Source organism: Mus caroli, unplaced genomic scaffold (assembly GCF_978045245.1).
Source record: "Mus caroli unplaced genomic scaffold, Mus_caroli_1 scaffold_2, whole genome shotgun sequence".
Classification (NCBI taxonomy): Eukaryota; Metazoa; Chordata; class Mammalia; order Rodentia; family Muridae; genus Mus; species Mus caroli.
In genome coordinates, this window is record NW_028227257.1 from 44,001,855 (window position 1) to 44,024,655 (window position 22,801).

The 22,801-nt window shown below is 42.7% G+C and overlaps 1 protein-coding gene across 11 annotated transcripts in view; it reads right to left on the reverse strand.

Moving 5' to 3' along the window:
- The window catches only part of Plcb4 (phospholipase C beta 4), a 360,685-nt gene that overhangs the window by 93,421 nt on the left and 244,463 nt on the right, over positions 1 to 22,801 (reverse strand). For all 11 annotated transcript variants that reach the window (XM_085833842.1, XM_029473929.2, XM_029473932.2 and 8 more), the window contains 3 exons: positions 12,511 to 12,591; positions 11,658 to 11,717; positions 9,836 to 9,979 (listed from right to left, as the gene is read on the reverse strand). In XM_085833842.1, the coding sequence (XP_085689968.1) occupies positions 9,836 to 9,979; positions 11,658 to 11,717; positions 12,511 to 12,591 (285 nt within the window). The remainder of the gene's footprint in view (positions 1 to 9,835; positions 9,980 to 11,657; positions 11,718 to 12,510; positions 12,592 to 22,801) is intronic.

The following is a 22,801-nucleotide window of genomic DNA, read 5'->3' on the forward strand; positions in this document are numbered from 1 at the left end:
AGAAATTTGAACTTCACAATATGCTTCTGTGGAGATTATTATAACTCTCCTGCTAGAGGCATCTGATAAACGAAAATCAGGGCAAAATATGTGCTCTGGGAAGGTTTAGATTCTGTTCCTCAACCAGTACATTCCAGAAACACAATGGTAGGAGGGCACCAGAAAGGAACAGTATGGTCCTCGTGAACACCACAGATCCTCAAAGGGAAGTGATCCGGACACTGGACATTTTCCAAAGAAAAAGAAGCTAAAACTCCAAGGAAGCCTACCTCAGTGATCACAGGGACTAGATGACAGGGACTTGAGGGTCGCATTTTCAAAGACCAGCAAATGAATGTGGTGAAACTCCTAGTGATAGAATGTGATACACTATGCTGATAAACAGCAGGAGGCCAACTGATAACAGGATGTGCTCAGGTTGCAGACAGGGATGGTGGAGGAAGGATGGGCTTCCTTTCCGGATGATGTGTTATAGACTATACAGTGGGGGTGGTTATACAACACTACAGAGTCATAAAGAACACTCAATTTGTTCATTTTGAAGCAGTTTTATAGAAAGCAAATTTCATAGCAATTTTTACGAGATGACACAGGAACTGGAAAACTCATTTTAAGGGACTGCTGGTTTTGTGTGACTGTATTCTTCTGTACTTCCTATGCAGAATGCAGTGGTAACTCTAGTTTGAGCTTTCTAATAACAGAAGATATACCTAAGCCAGTCCAATAACAGAAGATATACCTAAGCCAGGCGACTAGCTCAATATTATCACAGATTGATTGACAACCATCAGTAGCAACTCTATGCTGATATTTAAATGAGTTGGTGTATGGGACTCATCCCTCACAGCTGATAAGTGCAAGTTGAAATAATGCAATTTAGGGACCCTGGGTGCCTTCAGACTACCATTGTCATGGGACACAGCTCATAGTGAAGCCTCTCTTGGACTTCTCATGCAGATACTCCATATGAATAAAATGTCCTTTCCTTTACTCTGACAACCTGGCAGCCAGCTCTCTGGATCTATCCAAATGTTACTCAGAGGGCCTGGTCTCCCACCATTTGGACAGCTCCTTCGGTGGACAGAGTTTGGTTTGTTCGTGGTGCATTGCACTAAACAATTTTCCTTTACATTTGTCTATATTTTCATATATGCTTTTTTGCCTGGTTTTTCTTATTCTGTTTCTTTATCTTGGGACCATTTTTATTTCATTTTGCCTGTCATTTGATTAGGTGATGAAAAGATTGCTTCCCTTGTAAAAACTATACTCACTGAGGGTACAGGGAAAATTGCATTACATTTATTGATTCAGGGCAACCTCTTTTCTCTAGTGGCCACCAGGGACCAATCTGGACTCAACATTCCAATGCCGCACAAACTGTCTCCCTGTGTGCAGCTCACATGCGTAGAGGACCACTGAGACCTCCATGCTCTCCCGTGGGACCGCTCATACCTCAGTGTCCACAGGAAGCACCTGAGCATCTTGGCCCAATGACTTTTTGCCTTGGTGACTCTGACACTGGCTCCTAAGTGACACGACCTGCTGCGCCCTGACCATACTTTGACCCCCATGGTCTTACCATACAATAATCTCCGGAGAAGGTAAAGCATCCATGGCATTTTTTGCTGAGCACAAGTCATGACCTTTCAGCACCTCCACGGACTCTTCAGTATGCAATGAGGCTTGGCACTCAAAGCTAGCTACGATCCTTGCCAAACCGAGAAACGTAAATGCTCACTCCAGTCTTCCCACGGGATCTAACACTTTGGCACGAAAATGCCAACTGCTAGTTTTGGAAGCATGAAATGCGAGAGCGCGCACACACACACACACACACACACACACACACACACACACACAGAGAGAGAGAGAGAGAGAGAGAGAGAGAGTCCTCTCATATCCTTCCCCCTGAAACACACACATACACACAGAGAGACAACCCCCCTACACACAACATAAACACACACCTTCTCCCCCACACAGATACATGCACACACCCTACATACATATGCACACAGATACACACACATCCTCTATACTCGTTATGTTTAAGCCTCACTGTGAGGCAAGGTAGTGAAGAGACTTATTGAATATTGAGGGTGGGGAGAGAGGTTCAGATTCACCAGCCAGCTGCCTAAGAAGACAGAAAGCAAAGCTCACCCCAGCAGGTGAATGCCCCTTCTCCTAGATCTCCATAGGATGGTGGGACATTAAGGTGGACTGTTTTCCCATAGCCACATTTTTCAGGGTACAACACAATCATCTGGAGGGCAAATCGGATCACCAGAACATGGGTTGCTGATTGAGAAGGCCCGAGGCTGGGCCTGGACATGACTTTGAAGCTCTGTGGGAGCTGCTAGGGCTCTGGGAGCCGCTAGCCTATACTCTGAAAATTGAGACCATTGTAATGTTTGGGGGTCTAGCTCAGTGGTAGAACATTTGCCTAGAATACATAAGACCCTGGGCATATCATACCCAAACTAACACAAACTACTGTATGAAAGGATTTTAACATGGGGTCCTGTGAAGCAAATGTGAGCTCTCTAGAGTCACAGACCCTGGTTTACCCCAGGTGCCTTTCATTGTTCTGCCTTGGTGAATTCATGTCCAGGCTGGGAGAGCAGGGAGCTGCATTTGTCTACTTGTATGCTCTAGCCACTTTAACACTTGTGGGCATGAAAACCGGTGACTTGGGTTTAGGTCTACCTGTTCAAACTTTCCTAGGTTCTTTATCTAGATTTCTCACTATCAGGCAAGAAGGGGCCCCGAGAACTGGCACCTCTCTAAGACCCTGGCTGAAGCTCAGTCTGATCTCTTGAAGTTCCTCAGTGCTTGACCATCCATGCAGGAACGAGACTGAGGTCTTTGAGGTTGTGGAGGATGTTAGCAGAGCCAACAGAAGGAGGTGAGGCCTGCTTTTGTTTTCCCAGTGAAACAAAGAGTAAATCCCTTCCTTCTCCAGGAACCTCTGTAGTTAGTCAACATAATCCAAGTGCAGACAAGGTGCCTTTAACATTCAACTCAGTTTCTGAAAGTGATATTGTGTTGCCTGCAATAAATCACACACCCTACTATCATTTTTAAACCCAAAAAAGGAACACTTACTACTTTTCATAACTTAATTTCTGCAGTAATTAGTCTAGTGACTATTTGGTAACTTAGTCACAAAGTATAATTTACAAAGTTCGCCCAATATTTACAACCTGAAGAAAGTATAATGAGCGGGATGGAAATTGCCTGAACTCAGTTCCAATCTCTGCATTTTGAACCTCACAATAACAACTTATTTCTATAATCAAAGGAAAATTCGAGTTGCTATAAAATGGCAGATTTATTTGTGGAAATATTGAATGTGGGATGTGCTTGAGCCTGGCGCACAGCACAGTGACTGGGGTTGCACTGTGCAGCACCAGCAGTAACGGAACGAAAGACATCTGAACTCCTATTTGCTGGAGATGGAAACCCTCCTGAGCTAGCTGCCTTCTGAGAATCAAACAAAGAAACAAACAAACCAGAGTTGGTTTTCTAAGTAAATAAGATGTAAGCGTGCTACTAACTAATTTGCATAGCCTATGATAAAATAATAAGCAGAGGGATGAAGATGGTTCAGGGAGGAGGAATCAGGGAGGAAGAATAAAAAGCTTAATTACAGTTTCTTGGAAAAAGGGCCAAAGCTTTCAGCATGAGGTTGCTTCTTCTCAAGTGTTTCTAGCTACATGACAGAGAAGACACACCTTTTACCCAGCAGCACCCTGGGGTTGGGGTAAAGGTGGCAGCAATTTGTTAGCATTTCTTTTTTAACAGAGGGCTTTTCAGGAGAGGAAAGGAAAGCGACATTTTCTAAGTGGAAGGACAGGAAGTATTGAGGTAAGCAGGATATGGTGATCCAGATTGGGAGGAAGCCAAGAGAACAGCATCGAAACCTCCAGTCCTGTCATGGACTCTCAGTGGCAGCAATCTCATTACATCCTGAAAAATGACTCTAAAAATAACACCTCGGGATTATAGATCATTCCGTTCCCCTTGGACTGCCATCAAATCACATTTTCTCAGCCTGCTTGTCAAGTACCGTTTTCCCTAGCTCCTCCTCAGCGAGTCTGTATAAAATCAAAGTGTACAACACCGAGCTGATACAGTGGCACCCCCTTACCCTTATTTCACTGTCAATGGTATTGGTGACTCATGTCTGAAAATATTAAATGAAAAATGGATGAAGCAAGCTACTCATAAGTTCTAACTTGCACACCCTCTGGTAGCAGAATCAAATCCCATATTGTCCCGCTCTAAGCAACTGGGATGTACTGCCCTCTTGTTGGGCACTCAGAGCTACCTCATTATCAGATGGGCTGTGCTCAAATAAGTCCCTATTTTACTTAATAATGTCCTCATGCATAACTGTACTGATGTTGGCAATTCTATCACAATCTATTGTTCACAATTCACTATGGATTGTGACTTCCTTTAACAAAAATTAAACCTAATCAGATGTGTTTACAGGAAGAAGAAACAATGGAGAAGTGCATACGGAGCTTGGTACCATTTGTGGTTTTAGGGATTCACTGTGGGATACTGGAACCCATTTCCCAAAAATTAGGGCAAGACTACTGTCATCTTAACCAGCTGGGTTAGGATATATTGGCCTGGCCAGCATAGCTGTCTTCAGTAAGCATGCGTTTATTGAGCACTTTCAAAAGGCTGGAAACTGACCTGGAAAGAAGAACGAATGGGGAAGGGCTGAAGTGTGTCGAGAGGACAGGAGCTGCAGTAGGTAGTGAATACTCCAGCAGGGATGAAAAGAGAACCAGGGGGAAAAACAGGGAAACAAAACAAACAAACAAACAAACAAACAACAGACATAAAACCTTCCTTTATAACAGGGGAAAGAGCAAACGGCCAGCATATCCACAGAGATCTGACAGAAACATGGCTGAGGAAAACGGAGGTGAAGGCAGGCAAGGAAGCAGATGAGGCTGGATTTCATAGAGACTTGGAGGCCTTAGAGCATCCCACGTGATGAAAGCCCCTGATCTGAAGAGGCTTATCTTCAGCTGCTATTCTGAGAATGGACTACAAGGGGCAAGGTCAAGATGAAGACATGAGAGGAGGGGAGGTGAGGGGGAGGAGAGGAAGAGAGGAGAGGAGAAGAACAGGAGAGGAGAAGAGGAGATATAAATAGTTTTGGTCAGGACCACAGCACACAACAGTGGCAGTAAGAAGCAATTGTGCTCTGGATATACTGAGGAGACGAAATTTGAATAATATAATGGATGGTTTGGGGGTGTGACAGGGAGGTGTGGGTGGTCTTGGCAGAGCGGCTGAGAGGAGGACAGCAGGTGAAAAGTTTGGCCACCACCTTGTTCAGGATACCATATAAGGGAGGAGAAGTGGAGTCAAGCACAAGCCTAAATCAGTGGCAAGTAGCAAGGCTAGGCTGTTTACACGGTGGAGAGCAGCTGGAGACGGCACAAGCTGAGCTTCCAGGATGTCTTATATAAGACTTGCATCTCTGGAAAATACACAGCCACATTTCCACAGTCAAATGACTAGAAAACACTTTATAAGGATTTGCAACCTGAACTTGGAGAAAGTTGAATCATCTGGGCTTTACTGACTCACCAAACAGTCATGTAAAATGAGGCACATACACACACACACACACACACACACACACACACACACACACACACATCGCAGACACTCTTTGAAAACAATTTGAAGGACTCGCTCAGAGTCAGAAAATTTTCTCTTGAGATAAATTCGGTCCTTCTGGAGTCTGGATGAATAGAAAGTTGGCTTCGGCTAAATGTTTGGAGAAGTGAATTTTTCAGAACAATCAGACTGTTCTGTAGCGTAATAGTCTAGGAGTTAGGAGGAGACTCAAGCACTTCAGTAATCAAATGCAGTGCTGGAAACTCTCTTCCTGTTTCCCTCCTTGGTCAGAGAAAGAAATGTGGAATGCTCCTAAGACATTCAAAGCCCTTGGATACCTAAACACTAAACTCAATTTCCAGGCCACATGTTGATATAGATAGTAAATTCTTTTGCCCCAAATTTGGAGGCTTACAATGAAAGACTTCTATTAATTTTCAAACCTGTGTATGTCGGTTATAATAAAACATTAAATAAACAAATGAAAGCCTAGTGAAAAGAAAAAGGCCTGCTGCTAGTAGGGTTGGATATTCTAGAGCAATCCTTTTAAAGGTAGATTGCTATTTGTTTCCTCCAAATGCTGTCTATGTGCTAATCTGCACAGCACTAGACAAGCGATAGGTTAAGGGAAGTCACAGAGCTATGAAATGAGGGCTTAATAGCAGCCCGTTCCACAAATATCCTTAATGGCTGGGGTATATATAAAAAGCTCCATGACATCCCACCAACAGATGACAAGTGATGTCTCAGCTCAGCCATTGAGAGAATGGCCAGAAAGTGAAGCACATGTAGTTTCTTTTAGCCAAAGCACTCAAGATCTCTACAGATTAATATAAAAACCACTTCTTTGCTGTTACTGGCTTTTGTAATGAACTCACCAGGAACATCTTCCATATGGGCTAATTGGGCCATTAGCACATCCTGTGATCCCATAATTCAAGGGTCCTTGGTTCCACTCATATGTGACTGGTACCACTGAGTCACATCCACCTCTCCACCTCAGACATGACAGATAAACTGTGAAACTCCAATGACCAGTCAGGAAGACAGACCAAAGCCCAGGCTTAAACTCTATCTGCCTTCTCTCCTGCATAGCCTTAAGCTACTCTGCTACTCTCATTGACCTGAGTTAACTGATGGACTCTTCCATCTTTTTTACCTAACCCAATCACTCATTTCTTGGCTTGTATAATCTGTTAGGGATGCAGCTACCCAAGATTAGGAATAAAATGGGAATGTAGGAAATACTGTCAATACTGAAGTCGATAAAGGTTCTGGTGTTGACTAATATAAGCCTTTAAGTATTGATAACAAGATATGAGCATCATTACCCATCCACATGCATATTCACTGAAAAATTCAGGGAAAAATTATTACTCATAGTTAGGGAAATATGGTATTTAATGCTGTCAACAAGCACTCGTTAACCAGAAGGACATGATCTAACTAACCCTCTTCAGTCTGGACAATGAGAGTTATCATTTGTATATTATACCAGTAGAGAAATATTTTTAAAAAAGTTTCTTCTAAGTAACAGTTCCGAGAAGCTAAAATATTTTCTCCACAAAAACAGTAGGATTAAATATCTGTGAGTTTGAACTGAAAATCAGAACAGAATTAGAGTCTTTATTTTCTAGGAAATAAAACTATTTTAAAAACGTGTCTGCTACTTAAAGAAAAACAGTTAAATTTTGTCTTTGAGGATGTACTGCCCACTTTATCCCTCCTCTACATATAACTTACTCATTTTTGTATATTCCAGAAGGAGATTCTTAAACACAATGGACCAAGATTGACAGCAATCAAATTATGGGAAACAAGCACCTGAGATTTGCTGATTTGAGACATTTTCCCAGGACCTTACTAGCTCAGGTCTTAGAGCGATGTAGCCACCATTGAGGAGCAAAGGCAGACAGTGTGAGGTTAAGCCTGGGCTTTGGTCTATGTTCCCATGTGGTCTTTGGAGTTCCACAGTCTATTTGTCATGTCTGAGAGATAAGATGGTAGGAGGCTCATCCTGATCTTCCCCCCACCCCCAGCTTACATTCTGACTTTGGGATCATCATAGCTAACAGGAAGATGAAATGCATGCACATTTTCAAAGCAGCAAGTCCGGCAACCCTCCCAATCGCACAGCGGGTACTTTTTACGCAAGTCTCATTTCACAGAAGAAAAAAATAAATGGGACACAGAAGAGTAAGTATGGTGTCTACGTTCCCAGTTGGCTGAGAAGGAAAAGGACGGATTTCTGCTCAGCTAATCGGAGCCCGAGTGCAGATTCTGGAGTTTAGAAGGAATCACAGTGGTTTTGTTTTTGTTTTTTTTTCCTAGCAGGAATTGATGTCACAAGACAACAAAGTTTACAATATTTTTTGCAAAATTCCAAGTAGCCAAACATGTGTATGTGACAAGCAAGTCATTCTCTTCACAGTTAGCCAGACGAGATCCCCAAGAGTCAGGGTTGCTATGGCAAACAGTGAGCAGAAAGACCTTTGCAGCAAATATGCAACGCTATTTGTCTAGATCAAGGTCAATAATCCATTCAAATTAGGCTCCTGTCTGAGCAGAGAAATAAAAACTTGAGAGGCCTGTAAAAGCTGTTCTCCCAAACTGAGATGACATAGAACAATAGCACAAAACCTACAAAGCCACTTCCACAAGGACAGAGCAAAAGCTGTCCTTGGAGGGCCCATGCCTTCTTCCAAAGGCACAAAGCAAGAGCCTCTGAGACACACACGCGCACACACACGATAGTCACTTGGAAGCTGTTTTTTTTTTACAAATGCAGGCTCTGCATCAATGCCTCTAGGCGTCTGGGACTCATGTGCAAGGACATCCCTGGTGAGGCCAGTGCTTCTAGAATGAGGGCCATGCCATGCAAGTGATGGTGAGTAAGCCCCGTGGTCCCAGAGTGAGCAACACTCAATTCTGCCTCTTGTTAGACCCAGAGTCCATGACTGTGATGGTCCTCTGCTTCCCCACCTGATCTTAGCTGGTGAATATCCTTCTTCCTATACAACTCAGCATCTCTACCTTTCTCATTAAATCTATGCTGTGTTTCTAATTATGAGATTAATGGAAAATGAAAGACCTCTCCTTTCCCAAACCCAGGTCTCTATGATAGAAGAGAAAAGACTTGGTCTCCTTCATATAGATTACTTATGTTTGGAAGTCAAGTTGGGAAGATTTAAGTCTGAAGCTTTTTGCACCAAAATCCCTTTAGGGATTACCTTGCTAGGGCAATGATTTCTTACTACGTAATGGGCATCATAATATAAGATGGGTCTTAACTCAATACTTCAAACAGCCTACTGAGGAAAAGAGATTGGGATTTTTAAGCAACTGAATTTACACTGTTAAATATGGTAGACAGCGGCTACTTTGCACTTTTAATTTTACATGTTTGATGTGAAAACACACACTAGATGTCAAACACTATGAACAAGTGAATGTAAACTATGTCATTAGTAAATTTTATGCTTATAGCATACTAAAATAACAATGGTTAGAATATACTGGGTTAAATAACCATATTTTACAGAAATAGTTATAGCCATGTTGGTCTCTGGCACTGAGGGTAGAACCCAGGATATTGAACACGCTTGTCACAGTTTATACTACTGAGCCACTCATTACCGTTTTACGTTTTTATTTCATTTTTTATACTAGAACCTCATGCATACCATGCTTGCTCTCTCGCACGCAGCTACACCTAAGCCATATTCATGGTTTACATTGTTTCTGGTGGGCAGGACTGACCAAGGTATTTGATACTCAGACTGTGCTTCTCTGAGCTTAACCGAAAAGGAATCTCTTGTCTCTTAACTCAGACCTACTGATCACAGGAACTCCTGGGTACATTCAAGTTATGGGAGGCCTGGGCTAGTTATCTGAAAACACAACATGCCCGGGCTGACTTCTGTGTGTGATGGGTAATGAAAGCATTTGGGATGCTGAATTTTCTACAGAAATATTCCAGCAGAGCAGTGAACTTTTAAACGATTAAAATGAGTGTACAATTCTCAACTTCGTATTTAAAATTATATTAAACATTAAACAACTGTGCGCGCGCGCACACACACACACACACGCACACACACACACACACACACACACACGCACACGCGCGCACACACACACACACACAACATATACTTATTGGGGAGGGAGGCTATTGAGATGTTACCTTAGTTACTTCTGGATTTTCAGCCACCATGTAAGTGAAGCCGATATTCACCAGATCCGTGCCGCTGCAGACACACAATATCCGTCCTTCCAGATCATTTTCAGATTTTCCAACAGCTTCGAGAGCAGCCAGGATTTTGGGATCCTGTAGATGGATAAAAATAGGAAAAAATATGGTAGGTTGCAGAGTGTGGAGGAAAATGCGGTGAAAAGAAACCACACTTCATATAAAAATATACCTAAAGGGAAATGGTCCCTGCTGCATTAAAACCCCCCAGGGAACTAGCATTACTATAAAACCTGGAGGGCTGAAGTCCCCAACATTATAGTGGACAAAAACTGCATCAGAAGAGCATCATACTTTTCTTCTTCTTCCTCTTCCTCTTCTTCTTCCTCTTCCTCCTCCTCTTCCCTCCTCCTCCTCCACCTCTTCCTTCTCCTTCTTCTTCTTTCTTCTTCAAGAAAACTTGGCTCAATAGTCTTTTGTATACATCTTTTAAAAATAAATCTCAATTATTTGTTTGATGGCATGTATGTCTATGATTGTTTGTGCCTAGTGCTCAGATAGTTGAAAGTCATCATGAGGGTTCTGGGACTTTATCAGGCTGGGGTCCACTAGAAGAGCAGCCAGTGCTCTTAATTGCTGAACCACATCTCCCGCCTCCTTGTCTGAATTTTTTGATTGTCACTCTCAGAAAAGTTCAGCCTTGGTGATGTTCAGGAAAGACTGTACTGGTGTTTGCTTGTGTCCATGAATATCCCACGGAGCCTCTTACCATAGAACACAGGCTTGGGCTTACTTACCAGGAATGAGAACACCACCACCACAGTCACTAGCACAGGCTATTCTGAGGAAATGAAGTTAAGACTCACATGCAGCTTGGATAAAAAGAGCAAGCATTTGCATTTCTATAATGTATGCATCCTCACATGGAAGGAAAGCTGTGAAAGTTTACCCTAATTCCCACATAAAATACCACGCTTGTTTTCCAGAGGAAATTCCAATAAGTAGTTACACAGGAAACATAGCTAACATGAAAGAGGCCAACTGACAAATAAAAACTAACAAACAAACAATCAGGAATAGAACTTTGTTTGGGAAATCTGAAACCACACAAGGCGGTTACAGTGAGGGAAATAAATTCTGTGGTTGAACATTCTATGAAGAGAAACCTTTTAAATTCCGCAGAGCACTCTGTAGACAGCCTCTTCTTCAAGCACACCAATCTCTGACGATCCCTGATTTCTGTGCTCCGGGTGCCTTCCCTCTCAGAGTTCAGCCAGGCTTTGTGTGTGCACTAGTGTTTTGAGTGCACAGATGAAGCAGTATGGGTGCCTCAGCCATGTAAACCCCCACAGTCATCAGTTACACATGAAGAGCAAATCGCTGACTTCAGGGGATGAAGGGAGGTTTTAGAACCAGTTTCTAGATGAAGGGATCAGCCTCTCTGATACTGACACAATACAATGCTTCTAGTTCCAAGGGTTAAAACATTGCTAATATAACTGAAATCCAAATAATGTAACCCAAGTCACCTAAGAGTTACCGATGAAAAGTATGCTCTTGTAAATCTATGTTTAAAAGAACAGCAGGGCCAGCAATATGGCTCCGAGGGTAAAAGTGTTTGCTACACAAGCACAATGACTGGAGTTGTATTCCCAGAACCCATGCCAGGGTGGACAGACAGAGCCAATTCCACAGGAACGTGGATAGCACATGCACACTCACGTCATCCCAACACACACAGACACTCATGCATGCAAGCACCCACTTACACGCTATAAATAAAATAAAGTTGAAGAACACCACCAATCGTATTTACCTTTGGTATGGCTGCCTGGCGAATACTGTTGATGAGGGAACATTCTAGCACTTGTCCTTCCTGCAGAGAGAGCATACACCCCGGCAATGAACTTCAATTCTGCCAGCCTGGTGGCCCAGAGTATTAACAAACATTTCTAAAGATAAAATCAATGCTGTTCATACAAATAGCAAAATGCAAAGCAAATAACAGCATTGATGTCTAATGATCAGCAAGAAAAGACTCAAAACTATTTCATATTTGTATACACATTAATATGAATACATATATGAGTGTAATTCTAAATGATTGGTAAAATGTTTATAAAGTATTACTGTATTTATACGCATAATAATGCCTTGCATCATTAAATATCTGCATATATAAAACATTAAGTAGGAATAACGCCAGTTTTTATACACTGCCAACTCCACCTGTCTTGGTTCATCTCCAATGTTCATGAAGTGTGCGCTGCGCTGCACATCAGATCATTGCCCAGGCTCTTTATAAGGCATCTGTTTGTCTCAGCTTGAACATTATGTTCTAGAAACTATTGTTAACTCTCAAGATTAAACCAGACCTGTTTTGTCTAAGCTTTTATAACAATGTAGCTTCCTTTTCCCAATGACTTGTAGCTCTTTTAAAAAATGCAAGCTTCGTTCCTCCAGCTGAATCTCTGAGAGCTAAACTGCATAATGTCTGTAGTTCCAAGGCTATCCCCAAGGAGTGGGACGGGAAATTATGCAGTGAAGAATCTCGAGGGAAGGAGGAAGCGTGGTCTGCATGCCCTCAAGAGGAGCTTGGTCCACCTATTGGGAAGGGAAGTGGCTTGACCTGGACAGCAGGCAGGACAAGCTGCTGTCTTATGCCATACCTTGCCTTCACTCTTCCACGTCAGGAAGAAGCCGAATTCATCCACTTTGAAGAGGCAGTTGGGCTCAAAGACAAAAGATTCCTGTTAAAAAGAAGTGGGAGGGTATTCATAACTTACAACATGGTATCCAATCACAGGACCACAAGCAGGCACCTTTCATATCTGCATCCTAAAAACTCCATTTCTGATAATACTGTTGAACATTTCTTTCTTGTTTCATTGATTGGTTTGGTTGTTTTTTTGGGGGGGTTTTGTTTGTTTGTTTGAGACAGGTTTCACTGTGCAGCCCTGGCTGTCCTGAAACTCACTCTGTAGTCCAAGACAGCCTCAAACCCACAGAGATCCACCTGCCTCTGCCCAAGTGCTGGGATTAAAGGACACCACGGCCTGGCCCCCTTGAACATTTTTTATTTAGAACACAGTGTGTTCTTTCTGTATACTGAAAGGTTTACCTCTTTAACAGAGAACATTCCTCTGTAACAGGTTTGAAACTAATGACACCGCTGACTTGGCTTTATACAGAAGAGTTCTGTGGAGGTGTGGGGCGCCGCTCTTCCGGTACTGAGTCATTTCCTCAGTACCAACTAGTAAACAACTAGTTTGCGCCTGCGCTGGAAATCCCCGCCCCGGGCAGCTCCGCCTCAGGGATAACATCATATGGGGTGATCAGTGTTGAGCCAATCATGGCTTGCCACGTCCGAGGCGGGGAGAATTTCCTATAAAAAGGAGGGGCTCGGACTGCCTGGGGTCTCCGGTTGTGAAGCTTATGCTCTCCCTCTCAAGACGCATAAAGCTTGCTGCAGAAGAACCCTATTGTGTGTGGTGTCCTCATTCGCGGGCGAATCAGCGAACACTCACATGGAGGTCTTGTGATAGGAGCTCCTGGAAGGTAACTAAGTGTCACCTGATTGCCCACCATACAGGACACACTGCTGCCTGGAACTGGTCCATACCAACACTAGCATCAGTGACATATTCTCATGAGCCCCCCGGGGCTTCTGCTGCACGCTGCATTGTGTCCCACTACTGTGTACTCTGACTCCAGAAACTCAATGAAAACCACAGAATGAAAGCTTCCCTTAAGAAGACGTGTTCTACAAACGCACGCACCACAGTAGAGCCACCCTATGCCCAAGGGATTCCTGGTCTATTACATTTAGGAGTACCATGAAAATTCTGTCAGTGAGAGAAAAGGAATGTTTAGGAAACGAACTCAGATGCAATGTGCCCTATGTTTGTATAATACCAAGACATGACTCTGTGCTTCAACAAATTTAGGCATTCTTCACATGATCTAAAGATGTCTTCCTAGCTCACCACAAAGCTAACAATTAGGAACCTGTCCTTTCCCCATGGATAAAAGCACCAGTAAGTAAATAGCAATTACAAGATTAACATTTTAAGAAAGGTATTTCAGATTCTTAGTTTCATCCATCCAAAATTATCTTTCTAAATTCTAGGAAAAAGAGCAATATTCATCACAATAAATCTGATGTCAAGAGATGGCCACCACAGGTGGCAGAATCCAGGGGCCTGGTGTCCCTGAACAAAGATGGGCTTCAGTTTGGTTAGATTCCTGGTGAAGAGCCACCACATGCATTCAACTCCATACCAGGTACTGGGAGATCCATAACAGTACTGAGAACTGGAGACATATCAGTGAATATAACAGAGGCGAAGGTGAGGGAAGACCTCTGCCTTTGGGGACAAAATGCAGCTGCACCATTAAGTATTTACTTCCTCCTAAATTTGTCTCGGAATCCTAACTAATCAAAGTATGTATGCAAGGTACACAGTTCAGAGACACAACTCACTAAGTTGCAGTACACAGTATTGTCATCATGGTAACCAACTATAAACAAGTTGTATGACAGTAGTATGTGTGTGATTTGGCCTCTGCGTGGTTGACAGTTCCTTTCTTCTTGAAATACCTTCTCTCATCACACGCTGACCATGCCCCATTTCTCTAATGCCATTTCCTGCCTTTTTGTTACACACCCAAACTCCATATGCCCTTCATGACTTGGTTCTTGGATGTCTCATTTCCATCATGCACCTAGGTTTCTGTAAAACGCCATGGCATCAATACTGACAAATTATTGCTGTCTCCCACATTTAAAACAGCAGCCTAATGACCTGTGGGATCCAGATCAGACATTTAACTCCCCAGTTGTCATCCCGAGATGTTTCAAAATGAACTGGACGTGTCCGGATGGGACTTCTTAAGTTCCCTCTCTCCTCTCTCAGCTTCTCTACCATCACAGACTGTCCTTACTTCAAGAAATGTGACTGGTGCATCTAACTTTTCACTCTGCCAACTCACTCACTGAGACTGAGAGTCATCCTTGCCTTTTTCTTCCTTGTGGTTTCTCCTCTTATTCATTTAAGTTTGCTTTCATCGCACTGACGTGTTATGCCCACTAACTCCATCTCTACCATCACGACCTTGTCACCACTGCTGTGGACTGTTCTCCATTCCATGGTTTACCCCACAGCAGCCAGCCTGAGTCTTTAAGTTTTAGCCAGTTCTATAAATAAATCCTAAACTAAGTTCCCATTATATTTAGGGTAAAATTTCACCTACAGTGGTCTAAAGGATCCAGGTCCTTCCTTCTGTTGTACTTGACCTACCGGCTTCCTGATCTCGACTCTTTTTGCTCATTAACAACAAACCTGCTTTCCTTAAAACCTCCAGGCCTTTGCACTTCTAGTTCCACCTTTTCAGTGTCTCTCTCATCCCCTTGGTGTCTGTGGCTCTTCATTTTCCAGTTCTCCCCTTAATGACTGATCTATCCTGTCTTCTCCTCAGAGGCTCTCAAATCTCCATACTATGCTTTTTGGGTCCAGTCACAACAACCTGCCTACTTCCTTTCTGGCACCAAACACGGTCTGCTGTTTTGTCATCTTTGGACTGACTGGCTCACACTCTAGAATGTCACATTCATGAGAGACCTTAAAATGGCCTTGCGCATCTCTGGCTTTCTTGCACTTGAAGTATTTATTTTAAAATCAACTTAAAACTAATTCATTCATGAAAGGATAAATGGACAAATAAAATTTTCAAATAAAATATTTTGCTACAGAAAAAAAAAAACCACCACCACCAACAACAAAAAACGAACTTTTTCATAGTGAAGGGATGGCACCAGGCCAGATCCATCAGTTCTTCTGGAACTTCCAGTAGAGAAGGTGCCGCATAAGGCAACATGTTAAAGTGAGCTGTGTGGAAGAAGGTACATCTTTTCCTAATTCATACGTACTCATTTCAAAACTTGGGGTGGCTCAGAAGGACTGACGGGGAAGCCCAGTTTGCATAGGGTCACCATTTGAATGCCCCTGTAAAGAAGTTACTTCTTGCACAGCAGGATGGCATAATTGAAGCTACTCAGGAGCTAAGACAAAAAGATCACAAATTCAATTCCTGCCTGTACAACTTAGCAAGACAAGACTAAACAAAACAAAACAACTGTCAACTATGGATCAGGATCTGTAAAATAGCACTTAACCAGCACTTGGTTCAATTCCTGTGACCTTAAAAGTGAAAAACAAAACAAACAAAAAAGAAAAACAGGAAAGCAAAGGAGAGAGAGGAGAGGGAGAAGAAGAAGGAGAAGGAGAGGGAGAAGAAGAAGGAGAAGGAGAAGGAGAAGGGAGGGGGAGGGGAAGAAGAAAAGAGAAGCAGCAGCAGCTACTTTCTTCCAAAACGAGATAATAAAACCGATCAAGAAGAAGCAAGTTACAGTAGAATGGTAAAACAGATAGTGTGAAAGGCAGAAACCCACAGAGACAGGTAGGTGCTGGATGATCCCCAACAATTAGACAACAAAACCTATCTGCCTCTGGGGTCCTCAGCAACTAAAACAAGATAAAGAGATATTTACAAATGGCCTATCTGGTTCATGAGATAATTCCTTATTTGTTATTGTGAGAAGTAATGGCCAGGATAGATATTTTCCAGGGACCTTATAGAGAAGCCCTGACTGATCCTAAAGGCATAGTTCATAAAAGCCCACAACGAGCTCCTTGACTTAGCTGAGAAGTTTCCTCACCAGACCCATCCAATCTATCCTGGACAGCTCAGAACTCAAGTTTGAGAACAAAGTGACAGCTAGCTGAAAGGACGTATAATAACCCTACTTAGGTTTCTACCAACAAAATAAACACTGAGCCTCTGCTGGAAGTAAATACACACAATCTATTCTTTTTCTCCAACATTAGTTTTCAATTTCACATGTGCACTTTCAGACTAGAACTCAGGCTGTGGCAGTCTAGCCAGACCGATGTAATGATATCCAAGACCCATAGTCAGGTATGCTGTCTACCACCCAGGGAACTGTGGAGGAGACTGTAAAAGGAAGCCAGACTTTGTGTCCTTTGAAAATCTGTTTTTCCAGTTAACAGTAGTTGAATCTGCTAGTAAGAAAACAAACCATAAAAGAACTTCTTCCTGGGAGCAGTGTTTTCAGTTCTCTGGTGAGAAGCTAACCTTGACAATCAAGGGCCTGGTTGGCTGTCAGGCCCAACTCTTACTTTAGGCTACAGAGAGTGCAGACTAAAAAGGGTCAGGAATTCTTGTGGAAATTCTGAACAAGTGGCAGACAGAGGCCACTTTTCTTGAGAGGGGCAGAAGCATCACTCTGGCTGGCCGCGCTGCTGGCAGAGTCTATTTCTGTCCCTCAGATCCCTGCTCAGAAGGCACCGTGCCACTCAGGGGGCTTCTGGAGACACCTTCCACCTCATCAAACCTGGAGTGCCTGATTAAGCTGGATGTCATTTTTTAGTGTATGCTATCTTCACAGAATTCAATAGTGTAACCTGAGAAAATATTCAAATTGATTTAGCTTAGTAATATTTCTCCATTCTTCCTATTTCAAAAGGTACTCTGTCAAATAAAATTTAATCTCCTTTCTTCTTGAAAGGAATTACAGAAAACTCAGCCAGCTGAATAAAAAGGAGAGTGGGTGGATGGGTACCTAGATAACAGGTGTGTGTGGGGGGGTATGTGCCTTGTGTGTATGATTACACATGTATGTATATTTGCATGCATGTGAGATTCAATAGTCAATGCCTGGAGTTTACATTGACTGCTTATATAGTGAGGCAGGGGTTTCTGTTGAACCCAGAGTCTGCTAATTTCTCTAGTCTAGCTAGCCAGCTTACCTTGGAGATGCCCCATTTCTGCTTTGCAAGAGTGGGTGCTGATGAATCAAAACCCTTGGGTAGCAAACCCTTTACCCACTGAGACATCTCCCTAGCCCTATAAATTTTATTTCAAAGTAGACTATAGTATGTCTTTCCTTCCTGCCCTCCTTTAAATTAGCTATCTAGGTGAATTGCTGATGTCTATCTATGTTTATACTGTGGGCTTTGCAACACAAACTAGGGACGAGTAAATCCTTTTCTCCAACTATGGCCAGTTTTTCTGGATTGGCTCATATGTGATGTAATTCCACTTTATTGGTACAGGAATGGTATAGGATTCCCTTTTCCTGTTTGTGACTGGGAAGATTCCGATATGGCGAAGAGAATGGTGTGGGGGCTTTTGCATTATGTCATGCTTTCACACCTTTTGAGGATGAGGGCTGTGGGGATTTGAATAAAAATGTCCCCCATAGGCTTAGATGTTGGACTATTGGGTCTCTAGCTGGTAGCAGTGTTTGGAGAGATTTAGAAAGTGGCCTTGCTGGAGGAAGGATTTCCCTGAGGTTTCAAAGCCATGAACTATTCTCAAGTCTCTCTCTCTCCTCTTGTTTCCAGTTCCAGATGTGAGTTCTCAACCTGCTAACCCAGCCACCATGCCTGCAGCTTCTGTCATGAAAGACTCAAATCCCACTGGAACCACATGCCCAAATAAACTAAGTTGCCTTTGTCATGGTGCTTTAGCAGAGCAATTGAAAAGTAACTGACACAAAGACATTCAAATGAGGTGGCTCTACAGTGGCTTGAAGACTCCAAGTTCCTCTCTACAGACACCTGCTCAAGCATCTTGGTAGCCATATTGATTAATCTTCTCAAGCTCAAGTTTTCCTCTCTATCTGAAAGTAAATTGACACTAACCTCAAGGGACATTCAAAGAATGAAAGGGAGTAAGGAGTTGGCACAGGTGAATGCTGAATCAACAAATAGCCACGAACAGGAGAGAACAGATACAAATGAATTTATGGTTTTGCATCACACAAATCAGACACACTACTACTTCAGTTAAAATGAACAAGAGCTTTGCTGGGTTTTATTATTTCTTTGTATAGTGTAGATATTAATTGTGGTGGTTTGAATAAAAATGGTCCCCATAGGTCCATAGCGGGTGACACTATTAGGAGGTATAGCCTTGTTGAAATAGGTGTGGTCTTATTGGAGTAGGTGTGGTCTTGATGGTGTAAGGGTGGCCTTGTGGGAGAATGTGTGTCTTCGTCAAAACAAAACAAAACAAAACAAAACAAAACAAAACAAAACAAACCTATGTAAATGCATCACAAGGGGCTGGGCTTTTTGCTGTTAGAAGCTCAAGCTCGGGCTCAGTGGCTCAGAGTCACAGGAAGACCTGCTGCCTGCAGTCCAGATGCAGAACTCTCAACTCCACCTTCACCACATCTGCTTGAGTCCCATGCTCCCCACCATGTTCCCCACAATGACAAAAATGGACTAACTCTCTGAAACTGTAAGGCAGTCCCAATTTAAATGTTTTCCTTTATAAGAGTTGCTTCGGTCATGGAGTCTCTTCCAGCAATAGAAATACTAAGACATGAATCCTCTTGTCAAATGTATGAATGGCAAATCCCCCTTTCTGTGGGCTGCCTCCTACTCAATTGACAGTTCCCTTTGTTGTAGAGAGCCTTTTGGTTTCATGTTATCTCATTTGTGGACTGATGTGCCACTGGAGTGCTGTTCAGAATGTCCTTACATGTGTCTCCCTATAGAAGTAGACTGCTTACATTTTCCTCTGGCAGTTTCTAAGTGTGAGGTCTCACATTTAGATTCTTGATCCACTTGGAGTTGAGCTTTGTGCATGGTGAGAGATAAGAACCTAGTTTCATTTTTCTGCAGATTGTCCTAGCACCATTTATTGAAGGTGCTGTCTTTTTTCTAATGTGTATTTTTGATATCTTTGTAGGACTGGCTTTTAAGGAAGGAACATCCATTCAGAGACTAGAACCAGAGAGAAGGCCCCATTGACCTGCTGCTTTCCTTCAATGCAATGGACACGGTGACCTATGACCATTCCTTTTCCCTGTGTTCTGGCAATAGGACACCTGAGGCACACCTGCAACTCATCTCTTCCAACTTAGGACATTTGTTGCTCACACCAGATGTCCTTAATATAGCATATTTTCTTATGTTGATATTTACCCAATAATTCAAAGTCATGCCTCTCTATTTTACCTAGCAGTATGTAAAGTATGTATTTTTACATTATAGCTTCCTTTAGACAGCAACAGAAATATAAAGGCACAAAATACCTTATGATCACTAGAATCAGCTTTATGATCAAATGAGTATAACCCAAACATGGTGATTAGAAATGCATTTCTTAGCCTGGTGTGGTGGCGCACGCCTTTAGTCCCGGCACTCGGGAGGCAGAGGCAGACGGATTTCTGAGTTAGAGGCCAGGCTGGTCTACAAAGTGAATTCCAGGACAGCCAGAGATACACAGAGAAACCCTGTCTAAGAAAACCAAAAAAAAGAAAGAAAAATGAAAAAGAAAAAAAAAAAAGCAAAGAAATGCATTTCTCCATTACTAAAAATAGAGAATAATATCAACTACAGTGTACCTCTAGGTACTAGAAAATTTGACACATAAACTAAACCAAAGCCAGGCATGCTGACACATACCGGTAATAACAGTGGTTGGAAGGCTAAGGCAGGGGGATTGAGACTTGGAGGAAAGTCCGGGCTATCTAATGAGACTCCATCTTACTAAAATAAAACAAAATCACAATGCAATGTGAACAAAGTAAATACTTATCAATTGTTACTATAAGACATTAACAATTCTTAGCATTCCTAATAAAGACTATGTATTACCAAAATTTAAAAAAATATATAAAAACAATCAACCCTATTTTACAGATGAGAACATTGATCCTAATTGAAGTCGGGCTAGCTGCTGAAGAAGAAACAGATACTAGGAGAGGCAGAGTTAGATCTGGGTTTTAACCTTTTGAGTTACAAAGAACAACATTCTTGGTATGTACATATTTCCTCTGACCTGGTATACAAATCTATGCATAATATAAACCCCAAATTTATAAATTATTATTGAATTAGCCTCACTGAAAATTAATTTTTCATGTCATGATCAGCTTGAGTTTGTGCTTTTCCACCCTAGACGTCTCTCTTCCCAAGCCAGTCTCTGCCAACATTCATGTCATGCAGTGGCTGGCACAGAGACTAAGTCATCAAACACAATGTGTATTTGTTCTGTCTAGGTTAGACGTGGCCATGGCTCTGAACTGTCAGCACTGTGATTGCCCACGTAAGATCCTAGTGAGATCTGCCTATTGCCAGTTTCTCGTGGAGGCAGTAGGCAGGCTCCAGGGGAGGGAGCTCATACAGCTTGCACAAGGTCCTCAGAAGGTTCTAGTGCTTCTTGTGGTTACAACAGAGGTAAAGGGCTGACTGGGGTGGGACTTTTGGAGACTGCAGCTACTCCTACATTTCCAGGAGACTTCCCAGTGATGGAGTTGGCTCTGGGTGACCCATGCTCTCATATGGAACCAGGATAAGATTTTTCTTTAGTCTTGCTAGTACCTTCCCTGCTGGAAATAAATTGCTCCTCACCTCTAACCATGAAAACTTGCTCAAGGCAGTTTGAGTTGGCCTATCTTTCACTGATGGTTAGGGACAGTGAACTGGAGAGATTCGTCCTGGTAAGGAGCCTGTGTCCTGTGCCTGACATGGAGATCACAATCAGGGCAGGAGGGCAAGCCTGGGAGTTACTGAGCAGGTATTAAAGATGAGAGACTTCTTGTTTATCCAGCCTCCCATATCTCATAGAAAGAGAAATGACAATCTCTTAAGAAACAACTGCGAGCCTTTGAAGTGCTCATGTCAGCTGGGACTGAGATATGGAGGATGCTCTAATCTAGTGTCAAGTGGAAGATGTAATCTGCTTCTTTCATTTTTACCCCTACCTCAGAAATGAGCCTGGCCTCTGCTTAGACATCAGGGAAGGCTACTGAAACCCAGCAAGGATAGCAAACCACCTTTCCTGATTTTTCAAGTTGTATTTTTTGCAGATATGAAATTGGTCTGATGCTGTTTAACAAGGTGTCATGGTCTGGATATATATGTCCCCACTGACACATTCATATATTCTATTCCTGTCTTAAAGTGATGGTCACTGGAAATGTAAATTCTGGGCAGACAAACGGGTCAGGACACATAAAAGAGGTCCCCAAGAGGCCCTTTACCTTTCTTCCTTGCACATGAAAGTACCATCTATATACCGTGACAAGATTGTTGGGAGGTACCTGTCTGCCTGGGCTTTTATCTTTGACTTTTCAGCTGCAGGGAATGTGAAAAATATACAGTGTGTGGCATTTTTGTTATAGCACTCTAAAGAGACTAAGACACAAGTCTCCGCATAGTCCTCACCTTTGTAAGACAGGGGTGACCTCCATGTGACCAGAACCAGTCAGGGAAGGGAACTCTCAGTTCAGTTACTTGCAAGGGACACACTGTTCTCAAAGGTTTATGTTGGGTTCATCAATTGCAGTAGTTTTCTGACTTCTCCTTTACCCCAGAATAAAGATGTTTCACCTCTGCGGCTTAATTTATAAGGTTAGTCAATTGGAGAAACTATCATCTCCCTTTCTGTTTCCCTCTGTCCTTTCCCCACAGTGCCTCTGATGTAAATACTTTACTTCCAGGTAAATGGGTGCTCAGTTTCCCTGAGGGGTCAGTGCTATAGTGGAAGGCCCTTGTGGGTAGACCCTGATTCTCACAGAAGCAGCATAAAGAAATGATTGCTGAAGCAAATACATCTCCACACACAGAAGACACAACACCAAGAAAACATGTCTTCAGGCAAAGTAAGAAGTTACCCAAGGAAACTATCAACAGGGAACTTGTTAGTCAAGAAAGTTACCTGCATAACTAAGAGAAGAAAACCCGAAGGGGACTGCCTATTCTTTTTATGGGGGGGGGGGGGTCAAGACAGGGTTTCTCTGTGTATCTCTGGCTGTCCTGGAACTCACTCTGTAGACCAGGCTGGCCTCGAACTCAGAAATCCACCTGTCTCTGCCTCCCAAGTGTTGGGATTAAAGACATGTGCCACCACTGCCCGGCTGGG